Source organism: Salmo salar, chromosome ssa29 (genome assembly GCF_905237065.1).
Source record: "Salmo salar chromosome ssa29, Ssal_v3.1, whole genome shotgun sequence".
In the NCBI taxonomy this organism is placed as follows: domain Eukaryota; kingdom Metazoa; phylum Chordata; class Actinopteri; order Salmoniformes; family Salmonidae; genus Salmo; species Salmo salar.
Window position 1 is genome coordinate 17,362,039 of NC_059470.1, and position 10,306 is coordinate 17,372,344.

Here is a 10,306-nt window from a genome sequence, read left to right on the forward strand (position 1 = left end):
CATTCTAATATACTATATGAATCTATATCAAAATAATATACATAAGATTTACATTGGCAGTAGAGCTGATGCTCTTTTCAGAGCCATTGATTTGTTAAATAATACATTTTCTACTAAATATGAATCTAAAGCGCTCACATTTTCTGCCTTAGGGGGTAGATGGTTGTTTACATGTGATCTGTCGTCCAAGGCACGAAAAGTTAATAAAGCATTTTTATCTGTTTGACTGAAAACAAATTCCTCTTATGAAGGTTCACAACACACAAGATCCAACCACTCAAATGTTTTGGTTCTTCTTCGTGTATCATGGGAAGAAGAGAGAAAAAAAATAGCAATCACTTCACAACATCCATTTTAATTTGTACCTTTTTCCTCATACGAACATGTAAAAAAAAAAAAAAAAGTTTAAAAAGATCATACAAGAAATAAAACTATTTTGTATAGAGTATCCATACAGATGTAGTGTGTGACCTACATGATGATGAAATCAATCATAGTGGTCACTTCACAAATGGCAGGAGCATAAAAGAGCAGTGAAACATGGTGCTACATGATATAAAAATACAGTTATGCCTAAGTTGACAGACAGTACAAATATTCAACAACTCACACACAAAGATTTAGATATATTAATCCTATTTTTTTTCTTAACCAACTAGAACCCTAAAACAAAACTCAAGAGGGGACCTGCCCAGCCTACATAACAGTTGGGAAAACACTGCAGTGATGCATGGTAGAGGATGAGGGATAGAGGACAGCATAGTGAGGAACAGTCGGTGTACGACAGGGTGGGGTCAATTCCATTTCAATTTAGAAAGTAAACTCAATTCCAAATTTGACCAAATGAAAAGCATAAAAGGAATTGGAATTTCAGTGTACTTCCTGAATAGACTGGAATTCACCCCAAACGCTGGTGTACAAACCTACAGACTGAATCCAGACATGACTAGGTGCTGGGCAGTGTTTCTAGCATCAAAGTATGACGTGTCTGTTTCGTCCTCCGGCTGGGGGATGAAGGGCATGGTCTGGTTCTGAAGGTTATCCCAGTCCAACCCCGCAAAGAGAGCGTGGCTCTTCAGTTCTGATGCAGAAAAAATATATGGTTGTAGCAAAAACATTGAACTATCAATCAGAATGGCATCCATGAAATGGTGTTACACTGAACTGCATTTAAATTGGCCAAAGAAAACCTTACCTTTGAGGCCAGCCCGTTTGTTCATATCCATGGTGAGTAAGATCTCTATGGCACTCCGGGAATTGTGGGACAGCTCCTCATCACCATCAGGCCATGGGATATCTGAGATAAACAATATTGGTGATATAAAACACTTTGAAATGCATGATTTTACTTTGCCGTAAAGGCCTTCGTGTCACACTGATAACAGATGCAATAAACAGCCATGGCAGCTGCTGATATCTACCTCTGTTGAGAATATTCTGGAAGACAAGCTGAGGGGTTTCGTCATTGAAGGGGGGAACACCGGTGAGGAACTCAAACAGACACACGCCCAAGGCCCACCAGTCCACCATGTAGTCTGAAGGGGGAACAGAGTCACTTTTCTTAGGTACCAGTACTGTAGTGTCACTGCATTTTCCTGTTAGGCTGTGCCTCTATTCTACAGCGGTGGAAGCAGGAACTGAGTTAGACAAATCGGACAACATTAGGCTCAATGTTTCAATGTAAAATTTGGGATAATTGTCAGATCCACACACACACTTCTCAATTCATGCGATTGAATGATTGTGGACGATGTTGAAATTGTGTATTGCTTGCTAACATTAAGTCCTAAATAATTGTTTACAATTTGTAAGATAATGTCATTTATTGCAATCTAAACCAATATTTCTTCTTACAAATTCATTCCAACATTAGATCCACACCTTGGCACCAAACATCATATTCCAGGACAAAACCCATACCAATGTTATTAACATGACAGATTTCATCAGCTTGAAAATATGCCTTTATAATAGGGCCCATCTGAAAGTCACCAATGTTAGTCCTCCACTCTGACATATGACTTTCCTTAGACTCTTCAAAACCATGCCTTTAAAATTGGCTTCCCATTAGAATTTCCCTCAATTTAATCCCAACATGGGTCCACACCAACCCAATACAAGGGGCCAGAAGCAGCAATTACAATGGGGAATCAGAACCAGCATTTTGCAACCTATCCACGTAATATTGAATCAGGCAGCCATTTCCTCTGGTACTAGACAGTGAATGCAGGGAAACTGAGAGCACATGCATTTCCCTGGCAGTTAGCAAGGTTACGATCAACTTACCACAATTAAGATATCCTGAAACTAAAAAAATAATGGCTGTTAAAATGGCTGAACTTGATTTCTCAACAGGCATTTATTTATACCTACATGTAAAGTTGTGAAGATGACAGCAATTATACCAACATGCATACAGAAATATTTTGAATTTCTCCCCCCCCACTGGCACCCACCCCAGTGTCATCTCTTACCATGTGGTTTCCCCAATAGCAGCTCTGGGGCTAGGTAGTCTGGGGTGCCTAAAATCGGTGCTCCCTCCACAGGTACCGGAGCACGTCGGACACTCTTGGGGGTCCTGAATGGAGTGTGGGATGTTGACATAGGCTGTGGGGTCTGAAATTAGAAAACAAATGAATAAATAACTGCGATAAAACAGTGTCATGTAATGTAGGTTCCCTGAACAAACCAAAAAAAGCTATATTCAGGTCATACATTTGAACGTAGCCCAGTAGCCACCACCCCTGAGCCTCGACTCAGTATATCTACCTGATAGAAGGAGCTGTTGGAGTTGGGTCTCTTCTGGACTGGTGTGACGGCAGCAGGCATACTGTGGTAGGAGGCTGAGGTAGCCATATCCATGGCCTCCACTGAGCCCAGGCTGAGGCGTGAGTTCCACGACATGTTGGAGCGGTTGATGGAGCTGCAGTAGCTCCGGAAGGCCACCACGTTCCTGGGCTTGAGGAACGAGGGTGACTTGGCCACGCTGGGGTCCAGCTCGGGGACTCTGTCAAGGAAGGAGCGTTTGGATACGCCTCCTCGCAGGGTGAGCATGTTGCCCGGCTTTGCTGTTCCTATACTAGCCAAGGTGGGTGGCTGAGGTGGCAGTGGGGTACTGGGTGATATTTCGCTGTCGTTTAGCTCTAACAATGCCGAATGCCCTTCTTTGGCACTTTGAGTCGACCACTTTGAGGTTGGGCTGTTGACATTGATGGACATTTCATGAACCGACCCCTCAGAGTCAATGCTCAGGCTCCTGCTCAGCTCATGGGATTCACCAAAAGACCTGCCCTCAACAAAGACCCCCTCTGCTAGGTCATCCAACTCACACAGGAGGTTTTTAGTCACAGTAATGGGACTGGAGCGTTTGGGAACCTGTCCTTTAGCAGTCCCTTGACCCTCAGATCCAAACTCCTCCAAATTAACATTGGCAAACACCCCGGTCAGACCAGTACGATACTTCAAAGTCTCTTCTGGGACCCCAGAACACCTCTGGTACTCCGAGTCTCTCTTCTTGGAAAGCGATTCCAACTGCTCAGGACTTTTCTCCACCTCCTCAAACCCTCTCTTTACTGCTGAGGTTACCCCAGACTGGACTTCCATTGGTTTCCCTTTGGTGGCACAGATACTTTCAGCTCCAGAAACATTTCCTTTGATTGGTTGAGAGAGTTCAGGCCTCTTGGGTGGGGCAGATTGCTCCACCCCGTTAAACTGAAGCCTGTTTCCAGCATGGGGTTCCTGTTTGGCCTTCCTGGACAGTTCTCCAGTACTGGGTTCTTGGTGGAGCTGTCCACGTAGGTCCAAGTTGTCCAACGATGCCAGGGCAGAGCCCTGGCCCAGCATCCTCATATCAGAGGTCACCTTTTCGCCCGTTTGTCCACTGGCATTCCTACCATATAGGTACGGCACGTTCTCAATCTCCTTCTTGAAAAGGAATACAACAATAACATGCATATCTTCTAATAAACCAATGACTCACAAATACAGATATTTGAAAGAGAAATGTTGTTGGCTTCTGACCTTCTCCAGCTCCCATAGTGGGCTGACACCTCCCTCAGAGTCAGTGGTGGAGGGGAAGATGCATGATTGGCTGCCGCCTGGGCTCATGGTGTCAAACCTCCTCCTGGACTTGAGCAGCCTGGGAGTCAGGCTCTTGGCCAAAGCATATGGGCTGAACACACAGTTGTTGGGTCCTGAAAAAACAAAACAAAGACTGATTAGAACCAGTTTGAGGGAACAGAATCCACTTTCTCCTCAGGACAGGTTTGACTATATATCTGACCAGTCTGCCCTCTATAGATAAAAATGAACCTGAAACACAGGGTGGTTTACTGAGGTAGAATTGAAGAGACATACCCAAAGTCCAGCTAAGGCAGACAGGGGAACGCAGGTATTCCTTCTGTCTCCTCAAGGGTGAACTGAGCGAGTTTTTCCGCTGTTCAATTTTCCCACATGACATAGGGCTAAACACAGCCGAGCCACTGCTGTGCCGCTTGCCCTCCACTGCTGGTGTGTTCTGTGTTTGATGAGAGCACAGAATAAATATTGAATCTGGCAACAGGAAACAATGTACTGTATCTGCACAAACCAATCATATCACACGTATTATCATTACTGATGTATTCTAAATGAATACATACTTAAATACAATTAACTTTACTCACAAGTCCAAGAGAGCTGATCAAAGACAGGACTTGACCAGGGGTGCGGAAATAATCTTGTTTAGGCATTGCCAAAGATGGGGTTGTCAAGATATCGGCAAGACTCAATTCTGGGAGGAAAAGGAATTAAAATGTAAAACACAACAAAAGCCTGCAAGCAGATGGTGATGTAGATGGATTCATGAATTAAGTGTAAGCTATAGTGCCCATACCTCTGTCAAGCTTGACTTTGGAGAGGCCAAAGTCTGTAAGCTTAATGTGGCCTTCATTAGACACAAGCATATTGTCCGGCTTTAGGTCCCTAAAAGATTGAACACAATACAAATCTCAATTATACTAAAATGTGAAATAAACACAAATATTTTGAAGAGGAGTAGTCATAAAAGTACCTGTGGGTGATTCCATGGCGATGGAGGTAGTCTAAAGCACGTGCCACCTCTGAAATGTATTTCACTGACATGTCCTCATCAAAATACCCGTAGATGTGAAGAAGTGATTTCACATCCCCTCCAATAAGGTATTCCATCACCTGTGGATAAACATGTACAGAGGCAATATACCAAAGTCAGGTTAGGGACATGCCTCACTCACTGTTGTCATTTGTATTTTTTGGGACCACATACCAAATACACTTTTGTTGCTGTTTGGAGACAGTAGAAGAGGTGCACGACAAAGGGACTTTTGCTGAGGGCCAATGCGTCCCTCTCTGCCTTCATTTGATCTGCCATATTTTTGTCACGCATGTCTGCTTTCTTCACCACCTGGAGGAAAGTGAATAGCCAGTAAAGTGTTATTATCCTCAAAGGTCAATGTAAGTTAGGTAAATAAAATGTAAAAAGCTTAAATGCTTTCCAACTCCTTTACATTAACATCTGTTACTGACGGTTCACCCCACTTAAAATGATAAATGCTGTCGAGCAGATGCATAGCAGTGGTAAAATGTTGATCACTTGCCTTGATTGCATATAAGCGTGCATTGCTTTTCTTCCGTGCAAGGTAAACCTTTCCAAAGGCACCGCGGCTGATGGGCTTCAAAACAACGAAGTCTTCGATTGAGGCAGGTTTTGGAATATCGGATACCTTCCCATCTGCATCCATAGTTGGCAGCTACTAGCAGCTAACGTTAGCGTAGACTTTTGCAACTTTTCAAGGGGAATACATCCTGAGAGTAATTAAAAACAAAAAGCGTGCATGCAATTAAACTAGTAAGCTGTTACAGTTCAAAATACCTATATGAAGTTTTATGAAACAAATCGTTTCACTAAACTGACAGACAAGGCGTGGTTTGTTTTGAAATTTGAAATCCGCTCACAGAAATAAGGGTCCTGCGTGACGTACTATTCGTGGCCAAAGATAGTGCCTTTGTGAATATAAACACTTGAAAGATCACTTCAAAGGCAGATTTGACCAAATAATAAATGTATGAATTAATCAATGAATACAACTGAGTTTTTGGGCCATCATTATATTTCTAGAGCTACTCTTCTAGAAGAATTGGCATACGGGTAGGACACCTAGCATCAAAATAATATGTTGCGTCATACATATTTTGTATGCTGGTGGTTACACATGTTGCCAACAACGTTGCAAACATTGCCGAAAGTGCATAAAGATGGTGGCCTGTACTTACCACAAACGACTTATTTAATAAGTTGTATTGTACAGTGTACCATTTTTTTTGTATTGACATTAGCACGGTATACATTATCCCAATTCTTGCTCCAAGACATCGGCAATTAGAAAACATTAAAACGTAGATTGTTCTGATTTATAGCCACATTGAACCATAGTTTTAAAAGTATGTGGATAGTGCTCAAACACTGATGTCATATATGAATTCCTAAATTTTTATGCACCTTCACCATTATTAGCAACAAATAAAAAAGAGAAACATTGGAGAAGTAGCCAGGGGCATTTTTCTAATGCTAATTTCTAGTGACTTGAGAAAAGACAAATGGCCAATCAGTCGTAGGGCCATGGCCATTCATACTATACTGAATACCAGTGTGACTGTTAATGTGGATATATTCAATTAAACAGCCATTTTGTACTATTTTTCTCACTTCCCCTATATGTCAGGTTGTTACTACTACTGCTCTACATACTGTATGGTTTGAAACAACATCATTTGTTCAACATATACTACAGTTATTATAGTGTAATAATAACCAGCAACATACACAGTTAAAAACTATTGTAATAAAAAAAATCGATCTCCACTGTACAAAATTATCCAAAATAAAATATCCTCATGGCTGCCTCTCTCCTGCATGAAGTTAACACATGCAATACACCCTCTACACTTAAGCTGCTATCATTTCATCAGAGATCATATATGATTTTTAGACTGTTTTCTCTGCTACCGCACGGCAAGTGGTACCTGAGCGACGAGTCTAGGTCCAAAAGGCTCCCCCCCATGTGACAAATAAAATGCGATTTGATAATTGCAATTGAGTCACACTATGACAGACCATCAAGTCTATGAGCTTGGAGAGGCACTTCTCACTATCTTACCCGTTTGTTTGTGGCCTCTCTCTCTCTGCCTGTCTGTTCTGGGTATCCTCATGGCTGCCTCTCTCCTGCATGAAGTTAAGACATGCAATACAGACTCTAGACAAGGAATGGGTAACTTTATAGGGGTCTGCAATACCCACATCCATACCCGCACAGGCAGTTGCAGCTGGCCGTAGCCTTTTGGGGGCCTTAAGCAAGTAAGCAAATACATTTAGCTGCCCCCCTCTCGCTCTTGACAACGGATAGAAAAAAATACAGTTTTAGAGTTCAATTCCATTTTTCCATGGGGAGGAGAGGAGATTTTGCAATATTCTAACTAATTTCATGCAATTCTACTCATTTTGCCATGGGGCAGAAAGAAAAATTGCAGTCTTACAGCTAATTTCCTGCAAGTATGTCCGGTTGATGTTTATTGGGATAAGTTGTCCTGGAGGCAGAACTGAGCAATTTCCACAAAATAAGCCAGCTACAAAATCAAAATGGGCAATACTTTAAAAAATCATGTTTTCTGTTGTTGTTGCTTTTTAGTCTTCATTTAAGTTTAGAATTAGGCATTAGTGTTAGCAGTGTGGTTAAGGTAAATGTTAGGGTTAGGGTTAGATTTAAAATGTATGACTTTGTGGCTGTTCCAGCCATTGACCACTCTGCAGAGCTGCCTCAAGAACAAGATTCACGACGAAAAACCCTAACCTGCACAATTCTACACATTTTGCCATAGTGTGGAGACCGGAGAGAAATATTTGCAGTTTTGAGAGTGACTAACAAAATAAATGGGGGCTACCCGGTCGGTAATTCGATCATGATTACTACAAGTTTAGATAGATTGGTAAATTTGTCTAGCCAGCTAAAACATTTTTTCTGACATGGGCTAATTGAGTGAGTGTCAGTAGCTAAGTTTTCATCCATTATGCGACAGATTTTCATGCAAATATTATTAAATCTACATAAAACAATGTGTATTTTCCCACCAGAGATGTGTTTCCATCAAACTTACTTTTTTGCGGATAAAGGGCTGTGTGTGATTCCCATGTACCGAATGAAAAATACAAGTTAAATGAGTTTCCATCGCATTTTCAAATCTACCGATGGTTTTGTCACAAATAATGTTGCGTTATTTTGCAAATGTGCCCACTCTGGTCTTGGCACCATAGCCGGGGGAAGTAGTTTGGGGTTGAGGGTGCATGTGCTCTAGCCAACAGTTTGCAGATATAGTGTGTGTAGGCTATCTACATTATGAGATTATTTGTTGTTGTCAAACAGCAGCCAAGCATCGATCATCATGTCACCGGGAATAATATCCTCAATATTTATTGGAAAGGAGCATCAAGCTCATCACCTGGCACATTCACCACCCGGTTCATCATAACTTATTTTATATGTAGCCTAATAAACAACATGATTTCCCGAGTTGTAGTGGGACGACCACACAACATAAGTTTATTTCGATATGATGGTTCTTATATCAATATTTGGGCATAAAGGTTTTCCACTGTCATTTCTCGCATAATTCATTTTCCAACCACAGAAATATCCCACCATGTCGAACAAACAAGTTGTCTGTCGGCATTTATAAAATTGTATAGGCATTTCATGTTTCCATCGAGTTCAATACAACTGGGAACTCGGAAATCTCTGATATCCGACTTCAGTACGTTCAAAACAACTGGGAACTTGATTTGAACTCGGACCTCTTTCTAGAGCTCCGACTTTCCCACCTGAAGATCACTGACGTCATGATTTGACCTCGTATTTTTTTCAAGTTCCCAGTTGTTTTGAACGCTGCATAAGCATGACATAATCATGTTCCAACAATGATTTAGATATACATTAGATGACTAATATGGGGCGTTGTGTTGAAGCCTGCATGCCTCCATATTGGCACTCCCCCACTGTTGTTTTTTATTTTATTTTTTATTTCACCTTATTTAACCAGGTAGGCTAGTTGAGAACAAGTTCTCATTTGCAACTGCGACCTTGCCAAGATAAAGCATAGCAATTCGACACATACAACAACAGAGTTACACATGGAATAAACAAAACATACAGTCAATAATACAGTAAAAAAAGAAAACAAAAAGTCTATATACAGAGTGCAAATGAGATAAGATAAGGGAGTTAAGGCAATAAATAGGCCATGGTGGCGAAGTAAGTACAATATAGCAATTAAACACTGGAATGGTAGATGTGCAGAAGATGAATGTGCAAGTAGAGATACTGGGGTACAAAGGAGCCTGATAAATAAATAAAAACAGTATGGGGATGAGGTAGATAGATGGGCTGTTTACAGATGAGCCATGTACAGGTGCAGTGATCTGTGAGCTGCTCTGACAGCTGGTGCTTAAAGCTAGTGAGGGAGATATGAGTCTCCAGCTTCAGTGATTTTTGCAGTTCATTACAGTCATTGGCAGCAGAGAACTGGAAGGAAAGGCGACCAAAGGAGGAATTGGCTTTGGGGGTGACCAGTGAGATATACCTGCTGGAGCGCGTGCTACGAGTGGGTGCTGCTATGGTGACGAGTGAGCTGAGATAAGGCGGGGCTTTACCTAGCAGAGACTTGTAGATAACCTGTAGCCAGTGGGTTTGGCGACGAGTATGAAGCGAGGGCCAACCAACGAGAGCGTACAGGTCGCAGTGGTGGGTAGTGTATAGGGCTTTGGTGACAAAACGGATGGCACTGTGATAGACTGCATCCAATTTGTTGAGTAGAGTGGAGTGTTGGAGGCTATTTTATAGATGACATCGCCGAAGTCGAGGATCGGTAGGATAGTCTGTTTTACGAGGGTATGTTTGGCAGCATGAGTGAAGGATGCTTTGTTGCGGAATAGGAAGCTGATTCTAGATTTCATTTTGGATTGGAGATGCTTAATGTGAGTCTGGAAGGAGAGTTTACAGTCTAACAAGACACCTAGGTATTTGTAGTTGTCCACGTATTCTAAGTCAGAGGCGGGCAGGTGCGGGCAGTGATCGATTGAATAGCATACATTTACTTTTACTTGCATTTAAGAGCTGTTGGATGCCACGGAAGGAGAGTTGTATGGCATTGAAGCTCGTCTGGAGGTTAGTTAACACAGTATCCAAAGAGGGGCCAGAAGTATACAGAATGGTGTCGTCTGCGTAGAGGTGGATCAGAG

At 41.9% G+C, this 10,306-nt stretch overlaps 1 protein-coding gene across 5 annotated transcripts; it reads right to left on the reverse strand.

Moving 5' to 3' along the window:
* Window positions 1-335: 335 nt before the first annotated feature.
* On the reverse strand, window positions 336-7,264 carry LOC106590301 (serine/threonine-protein kinase greatwall). Of its 5 annotated transcripts, none has more exons than XM_014181154.2 (14): window positions 7,176-7,264; window positions 5,616-5,823; window positions 5,285-5,422; window positions 5,051-5,190; window positions 4,874-4,962; window positions 4,665-4,771; window positions 4,357-4,516; window positions 4,021-4,193; window positions 2,770-3,924; window positions 2,475-2,616; window positions 2,287-2,307; window positions 1,422-1,535; window positions 1,196-1,297; window positions 336-1,081 (listed from the first exon to the last, which is right to left on the reverse strand). In XM_014181154.2, exons 2-14 carry the CDS (start codon window positions 5,757-5,759, stop codon window positions 924-926), a joined length of 2,643 nt encoding a protein of 880 aa, XP_014036629.2. In that variant the 5' UTR covers window positions 5,760-5,823; window positions 7,176-7,264; the 3' UTR covers window positions 336-923. The 5 variants fall into 5 exon arrangements, with proteins under 5 accessions (XP_014036629.2, XP_014036630.2, XP_014036631.2 ...); XM_014181155.2 differs by lacking the exon at window positions 7,176-7,264 and adding an exon at window positions 7,042-7,060; XM_014181156.2 differs by lacking the exon at window positions 7,176-7,264 and having other exon boundaries at window positions 2,770-3,921; window positions 5,616-5,979.
* Window positions 7,265-10,306: the final 3,042 nt, after the last annotated feature.

Coding starts and splice junctions, on each gene's coding strand:
- LOC106590301 (XM_014181154.2), bottom strand. CDS start 5,759: ATGGATGCAGATGGGAAGGTATCCGATATTCCAAAACCTGCCTCAATC. Junction 5,191..5,284: donor CAGCAACAAAAGTGTATTTG/GTATGTGGTCCC, acceptor GTTTATCCACAG/GTGATGGAATACCTTATTGG. Junction 2,617..2,769: donor CCAACAGCTCCTTCTATCAG/GTAGATATACTG, acceptor TTCTAATTTCAG/ACCCCACAGCCTATGTCAAC.